The sequence below is a fragment of the Aptenodytes patagonicus genome, chromosome 7 (assembly GCF_965638725.1).
Source record: "Aptenodytes patagonicus chromosome 7, bAptPat1.pri.cur, whole genome shotgun sequence".
NCBI classification, from domain to species: domain Eukaryota; kingdom Metazoa; phylum Chordata; class Aves; order Sphenisciformes; family Spheniscidae; genus Aptenodytes; species Aptenodytes patagonicus.
The window spans coordinates 31,474,429-31,500,326 of NC_134955.1; the positions used below are offsets into that span (position 1 = coordinate 31,474,429).

At 39.3% G+C, this 25,898-nt stretch overlaps 1 protein-coding gene across 1 annotated transcript in view; it reads left to right on the plus strand.

Moving 5' to 3' along the window:
• Window positions 1-25,898, plus strand: part of STARD9 (StAR related lipid transfer domain containing 9) — a 119,312-nt gene that overhangs the window by 48,620 nt on the left and 44,794 nt on the right. Inside the window, exons 4-15 of the mRNA XM_076344686.1 lie at window positions 7,392-7,508; window positions 9,615-9,647; window positions 9,733-9,794; window positions 10,419-10,531; window positions 15,914-15,983; window positions 19,173-19,245; window positions 20,164-20,231; window positions 21,191-21,288; window positions 21,506-21,706; window positions 22,122-22,219; window positions 24,443-24,520; window positions 25,371-25,445. Of these exons, the coding sequence (XP_076200801.1) occupies window positions 7,392-7,508; window positions 9,615-9,647; window positions 9,733-9,794; window positions 10,419-10,531; window positions 15,914-15,983; window positions 19,173-19,245; window positions 20,164-20,231; window positions 21,191-21,288; window positions 21,506-21,706; window positions 22,122-22,219; window positions 24,443-24,520; window positions 25,371-25,445 (1,086 nt within the window). The remainder of the gene's footprint in view (window positions 1-7,391; window positions 7,509-9,614; window positions 9,648-9,732; window positions 9,795-10,418; window positions 10,532-15,913; window positions 15,984-19,172; window positions 19,246-20,163; window positions 20,232-21,190; window positions 21,289-21,505; window positions 21,707-22,121; window positions 22,220-24,442; window positions 24,521-25,370; window positions 25,446-25,898) is intronic.

The window sequence follows — 25,898 nt, forward strand, 5'->3', positions numbered from 1 at the left end:
ACTTGTGTTCGTTGAAAAACCTTATCTTCCTGAAGTTTCATTTCAAAAGTGAGACTTGGAAGAATCCCAGAAGAATACTTTTTTTTCCTTTTTTTCTTTTCCTCATGATCAACAAAAACCATTATTGGATTCATTATGTCATGAAATATGTTAGTACATATGTCCAGAATGATTAATTATAGTACTTTTTGTATAGTCTGCAGCTGTTGATGCTGATGGGTATTTGGACTAATGTCTCTGATATTAGCACAGAAAAAGCTTTGATTTCAATTACACTCCTTTATTTTTAAACAAGCCATAAATTCATTGCTGTGCTTCACTTCTCCATTTTTTTTCTGCAGTACACTAAAACAAAGAAGCTTTTCTGACTAAATTGGGACTATATTTAATAAAATGAATTGTAATTTATCTTCACAAAAGGAGAGAAGGTAATTTACCAGAAAGAATAAACACAAAACAGTACAAATCAGCTTTTAGTAGGATTTCAGTAAATAATTTTTAAAATTCTCATTTATTATCATCATAAGGTTATGGCATTGTTTCCAGAGTTACCCAATTTTGTTTGTAATAATAGGTCTTCTCTCAAGGCTCAATTCAAAAAGGACTGATTCGAAACATTTGAATTGAAGCGTCTGAGTAGCTGTTTGTATTTAATAGAGGGTAAATGTAACAAAGCTTTGCTTAACTGGGACTTCAGTGTCAGATGTTCTTCTTTCAGACAGTCCAATGTATATGGAGACAGAGCAAGCACAATAATTTGCACAGTTAGAACATCCAGAGCAATTTAAGCCAAGATCGCAAGGAATTTTATGAACACTAGTGAAAACATCCCACAATTTTCTATTAATGGATAGCATTATTCCTACTTTATCTGTAGGAAAATTGAACAATTAAAATGTTAAATGAGTTGCACAATGTCATACAAAAGTTTCAACAACAGAGCTAGAAGTAAAATGCAGTTATTCTAAAATTCCAGCTTCAATGTCCAGATGACATTGCTAGTGTTGCTATCTTGAAGGCTTGCCACTTTGTGAAGATTTTGTTTTCTGATACTTAGATCAATTAATAACTCTCAAAGATCCATTATGAGCCTTCAGAAAGAAAAACAGCTCTTAACGAGGAAACTAGCATAGAATCAAGATACTTCTCTAGCCTGCATTTATCCCTGTTGTAAGAGGTTCTGCCATGTGAAGTACAGGTTTCTAAACTGACGTGGAGTATGCAAGCTGGTTTTAGGCCACTTCTGTGTACAATGAGCCATGCAAAATTCCTGAATTTATTTAGTGTTGATACTCTGAAGGGAAGTGGTCACAGGCTCGCCTTGCTCCTATTACTTCAACATAACGCATCCTGTCATTTCTTAGTCCTTTTCTGTATACTACTTGACTCCAATCCCATTCAGTTTGCCCCAAAATCCTACCCTCTGGATGCCAGATCTACAAACGTCTGCCTTTCACACTTGTCCCTGTTCTTTGTCCTCCGTATCAGCCCAACCCAATGGTTTCCTGTGCTTTGGCTTCCAAACTCAATCTTTTTCCCACTGATTTGTTTTTCCCAATGGATACTAGTCCCACCTTTCCTCCCTTAACTCTGTCCAGTTTGACTCCATCACCCTCTTCTTATTCAGAGCCTCTTATCGGTCCCACGCTCTTCTCATTCCTTCCTTTCAGTATTACTGGTTCTCAGTGGTTGTTATTTTATCCAGCTGTTCCCCAGTCTTCCATCAGTCTTCAGATCTGTCTCTTGTCATCTTGAATTAAGATCAGATTCTTTCCTCCTCCTTATGTTCACATTCCTAGCTACTGAAAATCATCGAGCCACTCACACAGGAGGAACTTTCTCTTTCTTCTGCTCTGAATTTAAGTGTCCTGTCTTAGAGATGTCCTGGCCCATGGCAGTCCGGTTTGGACTCTGGGTGAAAGTCCTCACCTTGTGAGCTGGAGCATGTTCAGAGCAAGCAGAATCTACAGGAAAATTAGCTGGTGAAATCTTAGTCTCTACTGAATTGGTAGTAACTGAAATCTCTTATCCTGATTTTCTGAAGAAATACAATTTTACAGTGGCTGTCTGGTTTTGGCCCATGTTTCCCAATAATTCTTGAACAAACTGGCTAGGCTGAACTAAATTTGAAGGAGGGGTAGCAGTCTCTGATATTAGGTTCCTACAAGTTTTGTGTGCCAACCAGGTAGGGAAGAGATCCTAATGGTGCCTCTACTGAGGGAAAGTTGTGTTCACTGGAGAATTCACATGGGAGCACAATGCTAAGAGGAAGGCCTTAGGCAAACAGGTTAGGTGGCTCAAGAATTATGTTATGATCATTTTGCTTTGCAGTCTTGGAGGATTCTGATATCTAAGTGAATAGTAAGCAGCAAAGTGGAAAAGCTGGGAGTGCAGAGAGGAGGGAATTTCTGGAAGTTGGGGTGCAGGGGGCAGGCAGAGTGGGCAGGAGGAAGACAATGACTGTTTAGTAGCACAAAAGACATTTGGAAGAGGGTGCCATTCTTCCATCTTTTAAAAGGCTGTATGACATGCAGTTCATGACACAGATTTAAATTACAGGGAATTTCTTTGTGGCCTGCCAGAGCTGAGAATCAGCTGGTACTTGGTGCAAGGCTTGTATGCATCTCCACTAGTAGCTGGCAGCTGCTGGAGCAGTTGGCAGTGTCCCATGTTCTGACTGGTCAGTCATATCCTCCTCCCCAAAGCAGTACACCTTGTGTCCCAGCTCTGGATCAAGGACAGCTGAGAGTGGATGTGAAGATACACAAGAGGACCGCAGGAAGCAGTGGAGGAGTGGTGGGTGCTGAAGTATCTGTGAGAGAATTGCAGGAGACACGAGGGTGGGGATTACATATAAAGCCAGTAGTTGCAGTTTGGTGTAACTGGTGAGTCTTTATTGGCCTGCATGCTCATTTGAGTTGTGAGCTCTTGGCTTGTCCTGGGTCAGTGTTATAGATTTACTGTAAACATTGGTTTACAACAAACAAAAGTAAAATAAATTAGTTAAACGGATTTCTGAACTCATGAGACTGATCTATGGGCTGTACAATGTCAAGGAACTTGACTTATATCCTGTGCTGATTGATGACTCCTGCCAAGAATTGGCTACAGTGATTTGCATTGCTGCTGTTAATGCTCAGATGCTTTCCCAAATATCTTTATTGAAGAAAAACGGGTTAATCTGTTGTATGATGTTGTAAATATGGTGCTGACCTCCTTCTTCACTGAGACTAGAGGGAGTGCATCAGCATTACTGAAAGGAGAAACTTCAGAATCATCATGTTTAGCATGTAGCTTGCTCTATGTTTATCACCGTGCTCTAAAGCAGTGGCATGCTTATGGTCAAATGTGGTGTGCTGTTCAGCTCTGGCTGTTACCCGTGGCTGCCTCTTTAGTTAGAAGATTGACATGACTATCGCTGAGTCACTGGAACAAACAGTGACTCTCAGTTCAGAAGCAGAAACTATGCTGGGACAGTATAGGGATGCATTGCATACTGTCTACATGTGGCCAAATGCAATCGGGTTACTAAAACAAAAACAGTAAATCAGGAGCAATGGAAGACTCGGAACATGTCGTAAAAGTGATCGCAGGGCCAATTTCTGCAGACCTTCTTCATGTAAGAAACCCCATAGCAGTCAGACCCACTGAATCCCACTGATCAAGTAAAATAAAAGCAACAGGGCTAATTGCACAGTTTCATAGATTTATTCAATTATTATTTTTAAGTGGGGCTCCCATAGATGAAGGGATATAAAAACAGATGTTGAAATACTGCTACAAGCAACATCCAAGAAAACCCAACCCCCAGCCTAATCCTTGTAGTTACATTTTCCCACAACTGGGAAAGGAAGTCTCATGGACAAAGTGCTGCCTGTGATCTTATTTTATACTTTCCAGTATGTACTAGATTTATAAGGAACAATTTTCTCTCAGTTCTGGTTGTGGAATTGGGAAACATTTGTGTCTGAAGTGGGTAACAGAAGCACCACTTCTGTAACGGCTCTGAGAGAGGTTTCTAGTGGTAACCCCATTCTGCTGCTGGAAGGAAGAAACTTTCTTTTCCCCTTTACCATATCAAATGCAACTTTTCCTCCTTGCCTACAAAGTTCAGAAACTGCTTTGTAATTGTTGTTCTGTTTTTTCATTTTTCTTTTGCCTGGCACTTAGAACGTATAGCTTTCTTAGCTGTCTTCCAATTTTTTGCCTAGTCCTTTTTTAAGTCCCCTTTGATGCTAATGCTCAGGCTATTAAAATCCTGGGGGTAAACTTCCCTCTTCTCCTCTTCTCTTAAACTATGCACTTTCCTTCCATAGTGTCACCTTAAAATTGACATTTCTAAGTGTTTCTCAGTAGCTTTCTTCTCTACCATTCATTTCTTAAGCTCCTTCTCTGTCTTTTTGTGCACTTCTGGGTTCTTTATACAGATTCTAAACCTCTGTGATGGCAAATAATGTGTATCCATGCCTTTATTTGTACTGATATTTGTAAAAGTCGTGTGATAATTTTTTTAAATTTGGGCATGTTTGTTTATTAGATCAAAGTGGTAGATTGGCCTCTTCAGCATAACTTTTAACCATCATGCTAATATGTCAGTTATTTGTTCACTCATTCATCAACTACGCGCTATAGATTTATTTTGCTAAAAGTATTACTTTTTTTTTCCTTCCTGTCCATAAAAGTTGACCTTCTTATGGCACATTGTCCTTGGTGAGGAATTACTAGCCAGATGTGCTGCAAGTGAATTACTAGTTCTCAGTGTGTATTCTGGACTTTTGGCTTTGGTCTAATTGTTCAAGACCATAGATAAGTTGTTTCCAATAATAAACTTGTTACAGTTAAGGGATGTATAAGGCTACTGCCTCCTGTGGACTCCAGGACCTGGGGATTCCTCTTGCCCAGCCCCTGGAGGCCAGCCCTGTGTGCCTGGACACCTGAAGGTCTCTCCATCCCACACTGACGGACAGGGCAACTGCTTTCCCCTTTGCAATTTCAACCAATAATGAGTCTCAGCGTGTATGCCAAAAACACAAACACTGACAAGGACAGAGGGTGCAGGACACTGATGCAGCTGCCTACACAGATGGTCCCAGAAGGCACTGCCTTCAACAACACCCACATATAACACTGCCAGCACACACATGAAACAAGCATAGACAGCCATGTCCCCTTCTTCCTATCCAGCTGATCAGGATTGAAGTTTAATAGTGAAAACACACACACCTTTGCTCTCCAAGTCTGGAGAGCAGATCCCTCAGATACAAACATGGGCCTTCTGCCTGTCTAATAACTTTGCCTGGACCCTGAGCCCTCTTAACTACTCTACATGTCTTCTACTTGCCTGATAGCCCAGCTTGCTGCTCACTAGCAAATGTGCGTACGCTCAGAAGCACCTCTGCCCTGAATCCCTTGACTATCAGCACAAGCTCTACTCCCATTTAATATTCCTGCCTGGACTCTGGGCCTCCTGCTCACCAGCTTGTCCAGTTTGAAATCTGCTAGCAAATTACACACACCCACCCTGATGCATCTCAGCACTCCAGCCCCCTCTCCGCCCCTGACCTTCCATGCCAGTAGCTGGCACGCAGGCCCTGTGGGCAGCGCTTCCCTGCTCCAGGTGCTGATGCCGAGACCCTCATTTGCTTCACCTCAGCCACCCCAGTAGCTGGCACCTGGAATACAGGCCCTGGGACCCATGGTCCCCTCTCCAGCTGCTGACAGAGACCCTCGCACTGCTCCAATCCCCCTAGTAGCTGGGACGTAGACCCTGTGACACATAGTCCCGCTCTAGTTGCTGGCACTTAGACTCCTACTTGCTCCAGTTGCTGGCACCATAGATGTGGGTGACATATTACCTAAGGTTGACTTCAGTTGCTGACCTGAATTTACTCCCCCAGTCTCCCTGGTAGCTGGCATGAAGTCCAGGTTGGCCCTCTCCAAAGCTATGCTTCAGTTTCTTAATGGCCTGTCCAGTAGTGACTGGAAAGTTTGTCACTGTCTCTGTTATCCCTTGTCTATTACATTTGTGTCCATGTGTTTTGTTTATGACTTTCACTGTTACTCTTTGAATGGAAAAGTTCCTTGATCTGATAATCCTAATGAGGTAGATGCTCTGACATGCTTACGAATGCTCTGACATACCCTTACGAATACGGGCAGGGGTAGCTAAATTCTGCCAAATGAGAATACTATTGATTCTTCAGCTAGAAATTAGCATCTTGTCTCAGTTTGAGTTGAAGTATGATCTGAAAACCAAAGTCTTAGGAGAGGATTTTTAATCTCTTTTCTGGGCAGTTTAGGTAAAGTGGTGATATCTATGAAATATGTTTTACTATTGATTTTTATATCAGGTTTAGTACATTTATCTGTCCGTTGGAGATGCAAATGACCTGGCAGTGGATGAGGTTTCACAGCAGTGAAACACTGAAATCGCATGCATCTCTATATATACTAGCTAGTTTTCTGTGTGAATGGCAAAACCATTAATACTTGTAACATTTCTTTTGAAAGGCCAAAGCTGTGCTGAGGGGTTGGCAGCATGCCTACCAGAACCTTTTGATCCATTATGCATTTCCTAGCAAACCTTACCAGGTGTCCTTTCAGCTGGTCTATGGCAAGGCTTTGATGTGCTGAGAACATAGTCACAATGTGGGGCAGCTGTGTCTCCAAAAAAGGAACAGGGAAAGCACAAGGAATGTTCAGATCTTGCTGTATGGGTAGCCTGGCTGTGATGGTCCAACTTTTGCAGCCACAGTGGGACCAGTGCAAGCTTTGGAAGCCCCTAGAGGCTGACACTGATTTGGTGGTAACAGTTCCTGGCTCTGTGTTACGATGAGCAGAAGGCGATATATCACTGTGTGTGTGGTATGAACAGAAAAGAAAGCATTTAGTCTTTGGTGGTGTCACTTACTGATCAGAGGGGTCAGATATAAGTATCGCTTGAATGAGGTCTGCTTGCAGGCTATGGGTTAGACTTTGCTTTGCTTTTGACCTGTAGTTCTGATGCCTAATGCTTATCTTAATGTCATTGCGTCAAAGAGCCTTGATCATGCCTTTCTGTCTTTATGCTGAGGACTGTAAAAACTTGGGATGGGTGAGATCCTCAAGAATTCATACAATCCAAGTATAAAATAAGAGGTAGCAGGCAGGGAAGCACCATTAAACACTACTGCTCGGTGTCAGCACTGTGCTTGGCATACCAGCATCTGGAGGAAGATCTGACAAGTGAATGCTGGACGCTTATCATTGTGTCTGATAAATCAAAAAGTCAAATACTGTGAAGATCCTTGTTCCCATGGAGTTATTAAAGCTGCAAGATCCACAAGTAATGCAGAGTGTTTATAGGGAGGCATACTATTCATGGACTGTTTTGTTTCTTTTGGTCTTTACAGGTGTTCCAGGATCTTGGCACTTCTGTGTTGTCAGGTGCATTTAGAGGATACAACATCTGCCTCTTTGCATATGGACAGACAGGTTCAGGAAAAACTTACACAATGATGGGAACACCTGTGAGTTACACCATTCATTTTACACTTAGGGTTGAGGGCAGAATGTCCAGCAGAAACATTGCTTTATTTTTAAACTGTGATTATGGTGCTTGTTGAGCAGAATGCTTATGTATGTTTTATTTGGTATTTACATATATAAATGAGAGTTAAGCCTTTACGTTTAGGCAAATAGTATAGCATCAGCTAAAAATACTAGAAAATATGGTGTAGTTTAAATATTTATTTTAGATAACCTTCATCTTACTATGTATGAATTTTATTGCCATGTTAGAGGACAAAAAAAAAAATCTATACCCCTGAATAGTTCTGTTTTTTAGAAACGTATAGCTGGAGATAATAGAAAGTATTCATTGTCATAGAATTTTTTGGCAGTCTGAGCTATGCTGAAATTAAATTACTTTCACAAATAAAACTGGATACAATTCACAGGAATACTTTTGTAACAGGCTTCATTATCTACTTGAGACATTTGTCTGTTGCAGAATTTATCCTTTGGCCTGTGGAAACTAACACTTGCTTCACTTCCAGTTTTGAAATCTATTTGAATGGTGTTTGCAGAAGCTGTTACATTTTAAGATTCATGTCTACCAGGAACCACTTAAAGTGCATTTTAATCTTGGTACTCAGATCGATGGAGTCAGTTGAGGATTTCCAGTGTTCTGCTGCAACACAAGGCAATTTGATCTCTATCTATAAATACTCTTGTCTGTTGGTGAAACATGCCCCTAAAAAAGAAAAATTTTATTTAACAATTTGCGTGAGTGGATCACTATTTCCTACACTCATGGGATTCAATTTTTAAGGTGAAATAAGGGTAAAATTTGTTCAAACCCTGAAGATAAGAAAAAGACTGTTCTGGCATGGTTTGTGCTTTTGACAAGAGTTTGGATTTTTAAAATTTTATTTTCCCCATAGACATCAGCAATAGGATTTTGTTAAATCATGATCTGTTTCTCTATTCATTTTATTCTAAATCCAGCTTAACTCCATAAAAGCCTGAAGAATTGTTAAAATTGGGGTTAATGGCTGACAAACTAGGGTATTTGTATTACATTATTTTGAAAATATCTTAGCAATTCAGAATGGCCACATCTTGAAATTATCATTATTTTTTTCCAAGGAAATTTCTAGCTGTAGTGTTTCTAAGAGATGTCTGGCTTACAAAGTGATTTCTTTCTCCAATGGAATCATGCTTTGATCTGATCTTTAATAACATGTATTCACTGTGAAACAGTGTTCAACACTAGGAAGGAACAAGTGTGTGGTATAAACTGAACTTTTGTCCACAGTGGTCCACTTGATGAACCTGGACTTTCTCCCCCCAACACCATTTCAAGTGTGCCTTCTAAAAGCCTTTCATGCTATTCAGCAAGCAGATTCCAGCTAAGCCTGAGAGTCTTTCTCAGGATGTGTTGGCACTGCGATCACTAATGTGTGAGCACTCATGTCAGAAGAACAGTTCATCACATAAAAACACACCATTACTTCAGTGCCATGTAGACTGTTTGGGCAAAGTTTAAATTGGCTAGTTTGGGTACTGTTAGCAGCCCGTATCCTGTTCTTTCTGAGAGACCAGATTTATAAATCTAGAACATAAAGCTGTTCCAAGCTCTGTGATGCCATAGCATAAGAAATAAAAATAGAAAAACCAAAATATTCGTGACCAATCAAAGTAGTTTCAGTGTTGAACTGGCTTCATCTAGACTGCAACACCTCTGACATAGGCATGTCCAGTATCTTTACATCAAACAGCTCTTGGATTTAACCCAAGCCTCTAAACTTCTCATCGATACTGTATAAGTTGCTCTAAAATGACTTTTGCTATAAATAGCATTTGCACTGAAGCTAAGACAGCTGACATTACACAGCACATGAGTCCCTGCAGTGTTTCATGTGCAAGATGCTTCAGATGGAGTAGTAGAGCATTGCCATGCTGTTCTGAACTACACTCCAGAGTGGTTTGTGTTGTAATCTACCATACAGTCATTACTTTAATGCTGCACTATGATTTTGTCCTTTTCTTATAACTTGGCTCTTATTTTAAAAAGTTTTGCAAGAGTGATAGCAAGTATATGGTTTAATATTTTTTTTGTTTATTATTTGAAGGCATCCATTGGGCTGACACCTCGTATATGTGAGGTACTTACTTTTTATTTCACTTGCATTTGCATGGTTAGATTTTCTTGATGGATTTAAAATTTACATAAACTTCTGGTTTGTGCAGGGCCTCTTTTCAAGGCAGGATGATTACTCAGACCAGGCAGCATCTTGCAGAGTAAAGGTCAGGTAAGTGTCTCATTGTTTTAGGCAATGCTATGAATGCTTTCAACAACATATTCCTGTAATCAAACAAAGCAAAGACTAGTTTATTTTGTTTCTGTTTTCTCAGATGATAATAATTTTGGAACAAGGAGGAGAACACAGAGGAAGGATGAGAAAGTGTTGGTTTTAGTTTTCTATCTCAGTATAGTTCTTTGGATGCTGTCTGTTCACTTTTGTATAGGCAGCTGAAATAGTGCATTAAAAATTTACTTCCTGTTTGTTTAACTCTTAAATTTGAGCCATAATCCTACATTTGATTCTTAATCATTGTTCCCATTGATCTAATGAAGTGTTATGTTTGGAAATTTTGGAATTTGAACTCACTAGTGTTAAAAAAGCATGTTTTATGAATTTTTAAATAAAATACTGAATGCCTCTTGCTTCTTGGGTATTTGCTACTATGAGTTCTTTCTACGTGCACTGCGTGGGAAGAGACAGTAACAGAGATAATGAAAATGAATTCATTAACTTTATCATGAAAGATCTATGTAAGATTCAGGTAGTTACATTGTCTAAATATATGCTTTCTCTCTTTTTTTTTTAATCATGTGCATTTAAAAATCTTTTTTTTTTTTTTTTGCTCTTCAGTTTTCTTGAAATCTATAATGAGCGTGTCCGAGATTTGTTAAAACAATCAGACCGAAAGAAACCGTACACACTTCGAGTCCGAGAACACCCTGAAACAGGACCATATGTTCAAGGTGAGAGCAGGCTTCACAACTAGCATCAGAATTTCAAGTAAATGTGTATCAAGTCTGTATGTATCTTTGCATATGTTCCTGGCGCGATCCTAACTGCTTCTACTCTTCAAGAGTTACTTTCCTCAGATATTTTGCTTGTTAATATGAACACATGTAATATACTGAAAGCTTTGCCTCTGTTATCTGACTGGCTGGATATCCTGCACTTTTCTGTTTCCCTTTCCAAGCATAGGTTGTGTGTGAGCCATAGTGTTTTGCTTTCTTTTGTTTTAAAGAAATCTTAACTTGATCAAGAAATCCACAAACATCAGCTCTAAATGGGTTGTACAGGCCAGCCTAAGGTCCCTCCATGCCTGTTTCAGCCCCTGGCAGCAGTATATTTACAAAATAATAATAATAAAAGAAGTAGATAAACTCAACTGTTTGTTGTTGCAGGCCAGGCCATGAGAAGCAATTAAAATCTGTATTACCCAGGTGAGAACCCAATAAGCTTCATTTTCCTTCATTAAAGTGAAAAAGCACAGGATGGGTAATGTAGGTGCATTATACGATTAAAAACACGCACTTTTTAATTCACGCTTGCAACAGCAGCGCCTCTGGTGGCTTTGTGTTTTCTAATGAATCATAGCTTTCAAATCAGGTGACAAAGAACAGATGAAAAAAAACCCCACATGTATTTTTTCAGTTTCAGTTGTCTGTCTTATTTTAGTTCTTATCTTCTTTCTCATTGGTTTTTGTACTTCCAGTTCATTTCCACTTTTGATTGGAGCCTTCACTTCAGGGTCTTAGATAGCTTTAAATTGGAGTTTGGCCATTGTTACTTTGTAAATTGATTAGCTCCCTCAAAGGGAGGCATGTCCCTCAAAATCAGGGCACCAGTGCAAAATCATATAGAGTAGCTTTACAGTGGAGATCAGAAGGAAGAGCCTTCTCCAAACTGATGCAAGTTTCAAAAATTAGTGAGTTTGTTTAGAAAGTAAATGTGTATGTTTCCTTTTCAGTGTGCCTTGTATCTAGTGGGCAGAATTCCAAAGTTGCCTCTGGTATCACTGACTCTGCAACTGCTTGGCTGGCCACCAAATGGGTAGTAACACCTGGGAGGTATGCATTTAGTATGCAAAATGCATGCCACACCGAATTTTATTGGTCCTGTCACATCAGATCAAATACTGATTTGTTCTGGCTTTTAAATGGAGTTCTTGTCTCTGTTTTGTAAATTCCTTCTGTTCTCCTTGGTTCACTTTTCTCCCTCTCTTTTTCTTTATCATGGCATTACACGTCAGATTGTTATCCCCACTTCAGAGATTAGGCCAAGACGCGTCAACAGATAGGGTGACTTGACCTTAAGATTCAATGGAGCCTGGAATTCCCAGCTCTCATTCCCCGGGCACCTGCAGTATCAGTCACAGTACATCTAACAACCGATGGCTGTTACCAATTCCTCCTCACAAAATTTGAAATAAGCACTTGAGAAGTGTTTAACTTGCATGGTCCTATACACAAGGGACTATCTGGCATTCTGGTTATTTCAGCTGTGCTTTCCCAGCACATCAGCATCCTGTTTAAGGAGAGTTGGAAAATAGATGAATTAATGGTCTCATTAGTATGGCAAACTTACCATTCTTTGAAAAGCAGATTCATAGACATTTGGCCTTTATTGAGGTCTTTCCAAGATTCTCTTTCTACCTGCTTGTTATCGGAGAACTTCATTGTTGGTGGAGTACAGATACTAATTATTTTCTTTTAGCAGCTGCTCATTCACCACACAAGAAAAGGTCTTTAAACTGCTTCCTTCCTTGGCAATTTCCATCCCTTTTCTCAGGCCTTATATCTCCAGTGATTCCTTGGCTGCATATAATGGAGTTTCCTTGTTTTAAAAGAAAATGAAGTTATAACTTCTGCCAATGGGCTGGCTCGCCTTTTGTCACTATTTCATCTTCATCTGGAACCTTCCAGGCCAAATCTGTCACTTCTTTTCCCATTCTGTTTTTGGGTTTTTTTTAATTTAATTTTACCCCTTTTGAATAAGGATTTTATACTTAGACACAACTAAAAATTTTAAGTTGAACAATTTTATGTTAGAGTTCTGAAATATCCCATAAAAGTTCCCAATTGATTAGATTTTGTAAAATAAGAGGAAAGGATAACGGAAAAAGGTTAACCTAAATAATATTTGCCAGCTTTGGCCACGTTTGTAAATCCAGTATCAATACTTTATTTTAGAAGATTCTCTCCCTCTGTATCTTATGACAGCCTCCAAAAATCATTGTGTTAATGCCTGTAAGAAAAAATTGAATTTTAATGATAAATGTGATTCGCATTTTTACAAAAACTGATCACGTGCATGAAAAATGAAGTAATTTCTCTGCTGAAGGCATCATGGGGTGTAATTAGATGCTGTTGTGACAGCATGTGAACAGAAGTTATTTCAGGCTGATGAGTCAGTGACTTAGGACAACAGTCAGATGACACAGTTCTTTTTTTAGATATGTGTATATGAGTATGTATTAATAAATAAATATGCTTATGTACAGTTTACGCAATTAAGAACTGTAACAGTTTACTTTACTTGAGACAATCCTGCCTGACATCTTTTGGGGAGAGGGACTAATAAAGAAGGTCCTTTTGGAACTGCACTCATTAGCTCACATCAAAAATAAGCAGCAGTGAGAAAGTCCAGAGGTCTTTCGAATGCACGTGAGAAGTACAGTCAGCTTGATTTTAATAACATCTAATTCAAGAAAATGAAGTGGTTCACAACACTGGTACAAAATGCCCTTCTCAACTGCAGTAATATATTGCTGCAATCAACAAATGCTGATCGCTGTAATGAGGGCCTTCTACGTGCTGAAATAGTCTTTGGCAGTTTTATATGTAGTCTCTCTGTGCAGGATCAGAGTGCAAGAATATTGTTTCCAATAGCTAGATAGCTGAGATCAGAATTATCAGCATGCTTACTAGAAGGGGAGCTTGTTTTGTATTCCCCTTCCAGGCAATTTGCTGTATGGGAGAAAAATGGTGAACATCAGCAAAGCTCAGAAATTTTCCATTATTTCCCATAGATCCAGTAGGTCAAGGACCAGCATCTGTATTTGCATCATACTTCTTGCAAACCACTAGCAATTTTAAGGTTTGCTGACTTTGATCAGGAGCTCCCCGGTGTACCGTTTGTTTTTCAGTTGTGTGGTTGGTGTCAATGGTATCCAGAGTACAGTTAGCACTGGATGAAGAACAGACAGAGAGGAAAATCAGGAAATTTAACCCCTTTAAGGATGCTTAGATACTCTGGGCAATGCATTTTCCATTTGCAAGTCCAGTCAGGAAGTCCCAGCTCTGAACACTAAGTATTTTGAATAGTTTCCAGCCCATCATTTTTCCACGTAAAGGCTGTGAGATTGTAGCCTTTAAAATGCTGAAAGTGTTTCACTGCTTTGGGTTGGAATCGTTTCAACCTTCTCCCTCACAGATGGTTGAACTGTTAAGGAATCGGCCTCTCTTAAATCAGGAAATGATGCAATCTATTTTGTTACTCTGAGACAGATTTCTGGGGAGATCCTTTCTAACTCCAAGGCATATTTCTAGACGAGCAAGTGTTTTTGAACTTTCTATGGGACTTGAAAATGACCTTCCTTTCTCTAGCAGCCAACAGAACACTCTGTCATTTCTTTTCAAACAACATTTACAATATTTCATTTACCTTATTGAAAAACTAAATGTTTTGAACTCCATGCTAGGTTCACTGTTCCAGTACTTATGGAAATGTAGGTAGGTAAGAATTTCTTCCGTGCCTCCATTTTATAACCTAATTTTTATTCACTTAAATAAGACCCTGAAAAAGGGTCTGGGAAAACAATATATGATAGTTTCCATATTCTGAGCTTTGAAGATCCCAGTGCTGTTGGAAAAATAATGGGCCTCTTTCTCAAATGGAAAATGTGATGACTTCTGGAATTAATGTATTGTAAAGGGACATTAGAGAGCAGAAGAAATGCTTTTGTTTGAAAATTAGCCTATACTTTGTGTGTGTGCATGAGTGTGCATGCATGCACACTACAGTTAGGGGTTTTTTTAAAGTGTGGGTGATCCAAATTTTTTTTTTTCTTTATATGTATCAGTTGTTAAGGGACTAAAATAAATTCTCATCTTTGGCTTAGATTTTGCTTTCATTTAAAGTTAAGCAAGCTGTTATCATATAAGGATAGACTCTCTCTAACAATGTCAGAAGTACTTATTTCAGTCTTGTTTGAATTTTATATTCATCTTGACTTACATTCTAGCAGTAGATAAATTATTTGATCCAAATAAATCACATTTTTCAGTACTCTGCCTTCATCCACACTTTTGTGGCCTGCAATAAAAAAAACAAACCTAAATCAGTGCAGGGGGAGGAAGTAGCCCTAGATTCCAGCTCTGAGATAAAACATTCTGCAAAGGAGTGTTTTACTAGGTATTGTGTGACGAAGACTTGCTTCACAACTCAGGTGGTTTTTTAGGAGTCACTGCAGTACAACTGATAACTAATCATCACCATAAAATGCAAACAAGGCATATTAAACTGGATTTATGTGAAATACAAGCCCGTTGAGGTTACTTTTGTGTGTCTGCTGGAATTTGCATTTTGCAAGGGGCTGGCAGTGCCGCTGCAGCACAGCAGCACAGCAGCACACTGCCCTCCACCGGGGCCCTGCTAGTCACAACCACCACTCTGACACAGCAGGCTCTGCAATGCAGTATGTCTTTCATCTGTTTTTAGTGTTTTTTTCCCCCCTTAAAAATAAAATCAAATTATAAAAAAACCCTGAAAGCAGAAGATATGAAAAGGCCAGATGTTTCATATCATTATTTGGGCGCCCTCTGGGGAGAAAAGAGTGTGAAGACTCCTAAGTGTTGCAGGCTGAAGCCTAGTTAAGTAAATGGTAAATATTCACAGGGCTTGGTTCCTAATTCTGATAGTTGTGTGAGCAGAGCCATTATCCAGAGGCAATGACAAAAAGCTTCTTTACAGGATCTGTACCCAATTAGTAGCAGTGACATAGCTGAAAATTTCTTACGGAGTTTCAGGTATACTGTTTTTTAAATACCATTGTTCTGCAGACAAGTTGGAAAAAGGTCTGTACTTTGAAGGTACAAGGCATTTTTTTATACTGATGTCACCGCATCTGAAGGATGGGCTGCAATGTTTTATTTTATTTTTTAAAAATAAAACAGTTTTTTTAAAAAATAAAATAGTTACTCTAGTTGAGAGACTACTTGTAGAACAGACTGGCATCCCAGCAGAACTGGGATAGCCAACATGCTCCTGATGTTGGGTAAATTGTTGGGTAAACTGACTGAAACTTCCTGAGAAAAATGTGCATTTAACTCTTTTTAAATCTTTGGCAGGATTGACTCAACATTTAGTTACAGACTACAAGCAAGTTGTAGAACTTCTAGAAGAAGGAATAGCTAAAAGGTATTTTATGAAACAAACCAGCTCCATCTTTATTTAACACTTCTTACACCATGTGTTGATTTCATTGATGTTTATTTTACTGACAGTGCTGCCAATGCTGTGTATTGACAGGATGTCAGATTAGCTGATCCTGCACATGATGTGCATAACACATAAGATGTTACGTATCCTCATATTATCCACAATAAGAGCTACAACCACTCATGAAGTTGTTTCTTCAAAACTGATCCCATGCTGACTTACTCACAAAATTCAACCATCTCTCTGGGATAAAAAATGCATGCCAGGGAAACATTTTGCTGTAAACAGACTTCTGTTTTTCTCCTCCACTTGCTTATGACACTTTAGATGTATAGCTTTCAACTTACCTGTTAGTGTAACTTAGTGATTTAAAACTGCTGAAAAGATAGTGTATTTTTATTTAATTTCTAAAAGTATTTGTTTTATAATTATTTGTTTTAATTTTTATAAGTTTTTTTTTTCAGTTCTTAGTCCAAATCATGCACGTTTGTTACGAGAGAGCTGTGGGAATTGGCACACCGGTGAAGCCAATGATTTCAGCTCTCATTAGTCAAGACAGTTTTTTACATTTTCAACAGGGAGCCTTGGATATCAGTACAACTGCTATTACAGTGATGGAAGAGAGCTGTATTTGAAAGGATCCTCCAAATACAAATAACAGTTCCAAAACTGATATTAAGTCTTATCACAAGAGAGGTCGAGATTTTAGAATATCAGTGATGCTGGGAAGTAAATAAAAACTAAGCTGCATTATCACAAAAACATAGAATATACAGCAGGATTAAGTTTTCCTGCTTCTGCTTGTAGTGATCAATAGATGCAACTCTATGGTAAGAAGAGACTTTTTTGGAACAACAACAAAATTCCAGTCTGTCTACTAGTGTAATCCTACAGTCATCTCATTGCTAAGGAAATAGAAGATGTAGAGAAAACAAAATCAGAGGTTCAATATTTTGTGTGTAAGTTTTTGTGATGCTGAAGTTTCAAACTTTGTCACTTGCATGAAACCTCATATGCACTTGAAGCATATGAACTTGAAGCAAGTTCTTCTTTTTCTGAGTAACTTTTCAAAAACTTACTTGGAATATACAGGAAACTCCTATTTACCTATATAGTCTTTATTTTTATGAAATATTCTGCAGAGTATTTATTAGCACATTATAAATGCAAACAAACTAATTTAAAACATCTGCAATCTGGGAAATGATGCCAAGTGAACATCAGCAAGATCTTAGGGATAAAGAAGGTGGGGAACAGGTTGCCATTGCCCCATATGGCTGGAGGCAGGAGAGGGGCAGATGGGGCACAACGGCTCCAGGTCTGACTATACAGGAAAAATAGGAGGGGAAGCTCCCCTTGAACATGGGTGGTGCCTTTCATGGGGGAGAGGGCAGCTCCTGTACTAACAACAAACAGAGTTTACTGAAGGCATTTTTTCTACCAGTTGGTTTTATCAGGCCATCTCCAGCCCTGCTCTGGCTGCACCTGTCCATTATAAAATAAACAAATAAGATTTTCAACATGCAATCATTATTTTTATTGTAACTCTATTTTTTTTTCTCTTGACGCTTTGCAAGACTCAGTCTCAAATGCTTAAGAATAAAATTTTTAAAATGCAGGAAATACAAATTTCCAAATTTCCAAAAGCATAGCCCTGGTGCTGTGTAAAGGAAAACAACCAATGAATATAGATAGTATTATTAGAACAGTTAAAAATATTAAAATATATGCCACATGCTGCAGTGAAATAGAATATATGAAAAACTAACACATACATTGTCCCATAAAAATGCTCACATGGGTTGTAAGTAGCTGAGATGCGAACTTGCCCTCCAATTACCCTGTGTATTGTCAGAAGTGAGAAGCGAGTACTAACACTTCCTCCTCCAAATCCTGGAGCACTTTCTATTTCTCTTTTGCTTTATAAATTTCAGGGTTGTTCCCTTATATTCTCTGCCCACTGTAGAGCTGTTTTCTGTCTTCTGCCCTTTACTTAATTTTTTGTCTTCCTCCTCCAACATCTGGAGACTAGTTCATGTTCTCAGGCTTCCTCAGCTTAGGCTCACGTATAACCATGATGCACTAGATTGCCTGTAGCTTTTGGCAGTGCCCGCTCACATGGCTGTGGAGGTGTAGGAAGCAGAGAGCAACAGGGAGGAGAGTCCTGGCTTTGGCCTCCTGCGGCAGGCGCTCACAAGCGTACGCACAGCTGTGGCGCTCTGCTCTGTAGTGCAACTGATCTCTGCAGTACTCTGACAGCTAGGCTCGTAACAAAACCATGGTTCCATGTAGTAGTCTGCACTGCTAAAGTTGCCTGCTGTTGTTGAGGGTAAGTTTGGCAAAACTGATGCTAAAGGCTGCACATATAGCTGATATTCAAGGCAAGCTACAAGAATGACAAAGGAAAAGACCTGTGACCTGGCTTCTGCCCTAGGCAAAACCCTGCTTTCTTTGGGTTTGTCTAATCAAAACAACAACAAAGAAAGTAGAATTTCCAAAAGTTTGTGCTACAGAGACAGTGGGAGAGTGCTGCTGCTGCTCCTCCTCCTATGCCTGGTACCTGCTAGCCAGAGTGCAGTGGGTCAGAGGGCTGGAGCCAGATGACTGGTCTGCTCACGTGGTAAAGCCAAGCAAGTGCTACACGAGTGAATTACAGTATTCATTTGGTACTCATATGGGTAGACTGGCTAATCTCATTGGACTCCTCTAACAGTGTAAAACTACTGTATCAGCCCTGTGACAGAAGGGAGCCCCAGAAGTGGTGTATGAAGCTTTTTGGACCCTTTGAAGTGCCAAGAAATAAAAATGGGAACAAGATGGAGAAAATGTACTGGGCCAGTACATTCAGTGGTGTTGGGGGTGAGCTGGCTGTACTTTTCTGCTGTGTTCTACCCTTACGCAACACCTTACACCTGTGCTGTAAGGCTGCTTTAAGATATTTCTTCAGACTGCTGTTGGTGGACAAACACACCTCTAACTGACTGTTGGTTTCTACCCTTCCAGGTCCTCTGCCAAACACTCTGTGATCAGCTCCAAGAATACAGCCTACTATATTCTCCAAGTTTCACATTCCTTCATCTTCATTTATCTGCTGTATTTGTTGTTTTTGCTTTCCCTGAGCACAGGGAAATAAGCCTTTGTAATTGAATGGTGTGTTCTTCTTTCTAGAATCACAGCAGCTACACATATTCACAATGCCAGCAGCAGATCCCATGCTATCTTCACCATCCACTACACTCAGGTTAGCTAAAAATAATCCAACTTCCTTTTCTCTTCACTCTCAAAAAGCTTTGTTCAATGTGTTGTGCATTGTTTACTTGTCACTGTTTTGTGCTGTTTGTAATAATCTTGGTGGAAGCTGTTACTTATTTCCTTTGGATCACGCTGCAGATGTGTTACACTTCGTACACCACCTGATGTGTTGAGTGTTTACTGAAGTATTCTTATTCCTTTATGCAAGCTTATAGTCAGAAGTGATGCCAAAGACTCACTGTAAAAAGGAATGTTTAAAGTTTTAATCAGCCCTTTGAAATGCAGTACCCCTTCTAGGATGCTGTGAAAATTATGTGTGAATATGTTTGAAGTTATGTTTTGTCACACTTGTTTAGGATCCTTAATTGAAGTATAGCATTAGTTTAACACTTACCAAAATTTTATATCTGCCCAGCTTTTCAGATGTGCTCATCTCTTTAGCATTTGGCATCCAGTACTCTCCCAGAGACAATGCACCCTTTCTCCGGAGGAATTATATCCTTCCCTGGCAGGGAAGTCGTTCAGTGATCCAATAGACCTTTTCTATCTCACACTTCTAACATCCTGTAATCACAGAACATTTTGGGATATTTTTCAGTAGTTTCACAAAAGACCTTTGGAATACATTAGTGGAAAATAACTCTGCAAGATCTACAAGAAAGCCTTTCACAGTCGCTAGGCAGTAAAGGTTTTTTTTCAAGAGGAAATCAGCATAAGAGGGTAGTTTCTCTGTCGGGTGAGAAAGCTGTTGAGTTAATGGTTTGAACATAGTTAGTGGGTCAAGGTCACAAAGAAAGGCAGTGATAGTAATATGTTCAACTCAGTTTCAGACAAAAGAGCACATCTATTTTATTTTCATTAATTAATTAAGAGGAAAAATCTTCCTTATTTATATTTTTCTTTTCAGGCTATATTGGAGAACAATCTCCCCTCTGAAATTGCAAGCAAGATCAACTTAGTGGACCTTGCAGGCAGGTAATAATATACTGAGGGGCAAAAAGGTAATTTTCTCTGAAGATGCTGGTAGTACTGCCTTAAAAGATTAAATTTAATATTTTAAAACTTCATTAAACTAACAATAAACTTTTGTATACAGTAACAAGGAATATTGAGCTAATATTGTCTCTGTCATCTGTTCTTCTGTATTGGGTATTGGATTTCATTGGGGAAGGGAATTCCTGGGTCCTCAGATCCAATACTGTGCTGTTGCATACATCTAAGGTAATTCCATTCAACCCTGTATTCTTATTAAGTGGCTTTTCCAGTAGCTGTTGGTGGAATTACCAAGTCTGAGCTTGAAAAGAGAGAGAAAAAAAGGAATGAATTCCTCATGGCTGCCTAGCATGGGCGGGAGAAAATAATCGTATCTTACTGCTTATGTTGTTCATGTTCCAAAAGTTCCTAAGTCTCTGATCTTAGCTATGCATTTCAGTGAGGAACATGTGGTTATGCTGCATGTGACAGAAAACAGAAAGATGGAAGTTGTGCTGAAGAGTTATAGAACAGTTGGAGAACAGGATGTTTTTCTTTCTCAAGAACATAAATTGCCATGCATGTCTGAGCAGAGAAAGTAGTAGAGGGGATATACAGACTTTTGCACTGAGCCAGTTTACCCTTGCAGAGTTGTGAAATGTATGTTGGGGTTTTTTTAATTCAGAACCACTATGATTGGGTTGCCCAGTTCAGGCCTGAATTTATGTTTTGATGGGTCTTTAACAGTAGTTTGCGCCAATGGCCTTTGCTCATGGTTGTTTGGATTTTCTGGACCACAGAGCAATGTAAAGTATTCAAAGCATATATTTTTTTAATTGCAAAGCTTGCAATTTCTGTTTTCTTGTATGTCAGCATACATAATGTTTTCATATTGACTGTATGTTAATAATTAAGCATTTTTGTTTGGTTTGCATTGTCTTTTCCATGCTTGTGTGCTACAGTGAAAGAGCTGATCCCAGTTACTGTAAAGATCGAATTACCGAAGGTGCTAATATTAACAAGTCATTGGTTACACTTGGAATTGTCATCTCCACTTTAGGTAAGCGCAGTAGTTCTTTATATTGAAGGGTAGTGATAAAAGCATAGGACTCGCTCACCATGTGCTGTGTCTTAATGTTTATCTATATTTACAACAAAAAACTGAACAGAACAGCTGCGTGGCATCTTCATAAACTGTAATGACATCTAAGAAAATTAAATAGCCATGACAGAAAAAGATAACCCCTTTCCTGAGCTCTGTGGTGTTTCTCCTTCAGCACAAAATTCACAGATGTTCAGCAGCTGCCAGAGCATAAACACCATAACAAGCGAAGGGGACAGCAGTCATGCGGACAGTCCTTCTGCAGGCAGCATCAGTGGGACCAGGCGACCGGCTTACATCCCATATCGTGACTCCATCCTCACCTGGCTTCTGAAGGACAGTCTGGGGGGCAACTCCAAGACCATTATGATTGCCAGTAAGTTTGGTTTCTATTCATTGTTAACATTTTGCACTACATTACCCCCTTAAATTACATCTCTGCTGCAGTGAGGAGACAACTATATCACTCAGAATCTGTCCTTGTAAAGATTTTCATAAATACTTCATAGGATACTCAAGGAAATGAAAAGGCATGCTGATTGTGCATGAAGTTAAGCTTTCCAAGTTAAGTCTTTCCAAGGTCATAGCTTTGATTTAAAGCGATTTATTCAGTTATAAATACAATCTAGAGAAGACATTCTCTGTGAGCTTGATGAAATATCCCTAAGGATATTTTTGGTTTTCTTTTTTAAAGAAGCAAGACTAAAAGAATGCACGTTTTTGAAAAGTGATGGGTTAAACTGATTACCTTTTAAAATAGTGTTTCTTTTCTATTTGTTTTCTGTCTGTAGCTATCTCTCCTGCCAGCTCCAGCTACAACGAGACCATGAGTACCTTGAGATATGCTTCAAAAGCCAAAAATATTATTAACAAGCCCAGAGTGAATGAGGTGAGGCCTTGAGTTCTGCTTTTCATTCTTGTTCGGGTTTGTTGTGTGTATTATTTAAGGTTTATTCAGTATATCTGCTCTCTGAATAAAATTCATACCTCTCTTTCCCATGTTAATGAGAGCTAAATAGGAGCCTGGGTATTACAGAAATAATTTATTTGATCCCTTGCAGCTTAAACCATTTAGAATTTCACACCTATTTTACATTCTTCATCTCTGTCCATTGAGTTTCAATCCTCCTTCCCTTTGAATTGTTAGGACGTGTATGTTTACCCTATATCTTTATCGTAAATATTGGCAGAGTTACAGATCTGGTAGGATTATTTGTTACTATTTAACCTGTAACTATAAGTGCATAACCCTTGTGACCCTTCCTTCTGGCATGTTAAATGAACTCTGTTAAGGTTGCAAACTCAAGAACTCAAAAGTTAATATGCCAGGCCTAAGGTAGCCTATGTAGTCTCAATTTGTCATCTTTTCAGTACACAAAATGATGAAGCCTTTAAATACACGGGAACAATTTTTGCCACAGAACGCCAGCTTCATTCATTGCATAAAATAGGTCTGTTCCAGGTATGAACTCTGACTGTATGGCAGATTCATCTGTTCAATTGTGCAGGGGTCCTTCACAGGGTGCATAAGTTAAAGGGTGGCAAGCTATTAAGGGGAGAGTCTGATGCTGCCTTGGAGGACTGGATTCTGTCACTGCCCCTGCTTACAGCATTCTTGTTCAATGCTAGTACAGGTGCTTAAAGCAAACTTTCAGTGTGTGCTTGTTCCTCCTTTTCCACCCTTACCCCCAGGCCACATTTATCAAATAGGAAAAACGTAAACTCTCCCAATCAAAGACAGGCTGTTAAAACAGCTTGATGAGCAGTTGTGGAGGTTTTAGAGACTATAGTGATGAGAACTGGCATAAAAAATCCATGGGGAAATGCATAATTCTGCCTCTTCACAGCAAAATTCAAATAGCACATAATAATCAAGATCTACGATTACACGTGCTAGAAATATAAAACTCTTGAATTGCTGCTCTTTAACTGAGCATTCTTCACCTGGCATTCTGCATGAGGCTGCCATCCTACAGTGATCACGTAATTTAAGGACTGAATCACAGAGTGTCCATTGAAGGGGACTGAATTAAGGTTTCAAAAAAGTCTTGATTCCAGCATTTCCTAATCTTTGAGCAGTTGACTTCACAACTTTAGTAGTGTTCTTTTGTGATTTGGCCTGGGTGTATCAAGATTTTATCTGTAGATAAAAGGATAGAATCTTAGATATGTACTTCATTTATTTGCTTTCCTAACGATACTCTGTTAAATCTTGGACAGAAGGAAACCCACCTAATCCAAGGTTTCCTAAATTTAATTTGCATCCGTATTACCAGTGCCTAGAACTAGTTTTTAGACATCACTACTGGCAGCAATAGCGTGGTTGGTTTTGGTGGCAGCAGTTCTCAACTCTGTGACAGGCCATAGGCAAGTAAACACAGTCCTCCTGGGTTAGCCTCTTGTTATATAGAGCCTCTCAGCCTCCCAACTTGTGTGCTCATCACTCTCTTGCACAGCCCATGCTAGACCCTTAACTCCATCCCTTCAGCTAGCTGCCTTCTTCCCCTCACTGCAAATTGAACTGAGCCAAAGTGTCACTGGCAGCCCAGAGAAAGTTGACTATTGACTCAAGAGTTTCCCTGAAGTGGCTGCAAAAAGCTGGTTTCCAGAACCTGCCTGTGCAGAGATGCTTACTCTGAAAGTGACATAAATGCCTCCACGCAAGCAGGCAGGAAATGCTTTATGTATCAGCTGCAAGGGCTTTTAATACCACGGTGGGTGACATTCTGACTTAGTCTCCTCTAGCCTGATTTTCTCTTCTGCATGACAGAAATAACAGCATTTTTCTGACCTGATGGGACTATTTTGAAGCTAAATCCTTAAAAGTAGTGATGTATCCAGCTATTGTCATGATGGAAACAAATACTATGGTAGGTCTGTGTTCAGAAAAGAGATGGAACAAAGTTTATGGGAAAAGAGAACATAGCAAAGATGGGAACTACCTGCTCCTAGGCAGTACATTCTAGGGGCCTGGCAGAGTGGAGCAAGGAGTACTGCTGTGAGTGTGCCTGTTCTCCTCTCCTCCTGGCTCTTGAAACAGCTCTGCATTGATTTCTTTAGCTAGAATTTTTTAAAGAATGATTTTTCCAACATCTGTGTCTCAATGTTTCAGGATGCAAATGTAAAACTGATCAGAGAACTGCGAGAAGAAATTGATAGGTTGAAAACTATGCTGATGACCTTTGAACTGGTACGTAGGAACACTTCCCAGCTGGAGCTCTAATGGTGCTTTAGGTAGCTACAGGAGCTTACTTTTGTCTTATCTGTTTATCTTTCAATGTTTGTTGTAACTGGAGGGAAATTAAACTGTTCTCTGAGTGATTTCATGATGATTGTAAGGCTAACTGCATTTCTGTCATTTCTCCTTTTTCTGGCATTATATTGATAATCCTGAAGTATAAGCAGTTGTGTAATGATTAGGAAGGATTTCCTTGCCTGTCTTTCATGGAGTCGGATGGTTTTGTTGTCCAGAAATACTGTGAAATATAAATATTTTATTTGTAGGGATATGGAAGCACCAAGAGAGTACAAAATATTAATCATTGCTGTAATTTCCCTGCCAGACTTGTTACAATCCTCTTTCCCAAAAAAGTGAACTAGTAGACCTCAACAGTATTTTGGAGGTTTCACCCTGCCTGTATGCTCTGTCCCCCAAAAGAAGTTGTGAACATCTGTGAGCCCTCACAGTACAGCTGACGCTCTGTGTTTTTCTTCTTTATAATAATAATAATAGCATCTTGGTTTTCCATGCCATGGAGAGCATGTTTTGCTGGGAGAGACTGGAACTACATTCCGGGATTTATTTACACAGAGTATCTCTCTGTTAATGCTCTTTCATCAGTTCTTCACAAAAACTTTCATGCAATAGCTAGAGAGGTGTAGGCTAGATGCTAGAAGGCAGCGTCAAATGTCTGTGTATCTTGTCTTTCCTTCTCCTGAGTTCATCTCCTTGAAATCCTGGAGAGTGAGTGAAAGAACATGCCTGCCAGTTGTGAATAAGGAAACTAACATGTAGATCTTGGTGGCTGTTGTTTGTACAGAGGAATTCCAGTCCTTCTTGGAGTGATGACAGGGATGGAAATCTGACCGAGCTGGTTCTTCAGAATGAAATGAAGGTGTGTGTGATCTATTTGATGCTGTAACTCTCTCCTGTTTCACTGGGCCAGGGAGGATAGCATTGCCATAGTTCTGAAACCACAGTGAAAATGTTTTTGTTCTAATCCTTTCCTGTTTGCTCTGAATATGCAGGGAACAGCCATCCCTAATGCATGTTGGGTGCTCTCTACCAATTTGTGATGAAAGTCTCCTGTCCTTAATGGGATACTGTCCATTGCATATCACTAAGTCTGCACAATCTACTCCTTGTTTGAAAGCTGTCTCAATATATCACAGTAAATCATTATACAGAGCCTCTCTCTTCTAAGATTAAACTCCTCCAATTTATTCAAAAGAAATTATTGCACAGTCACCAAATTACTAAGAAGATTTCATCACTGATGACCTGGAAAGGTTTTGGAGATCTTAATTTTAAGTTTTGCTTAAAGACAGGCAAAATAACTAGTTAGCAT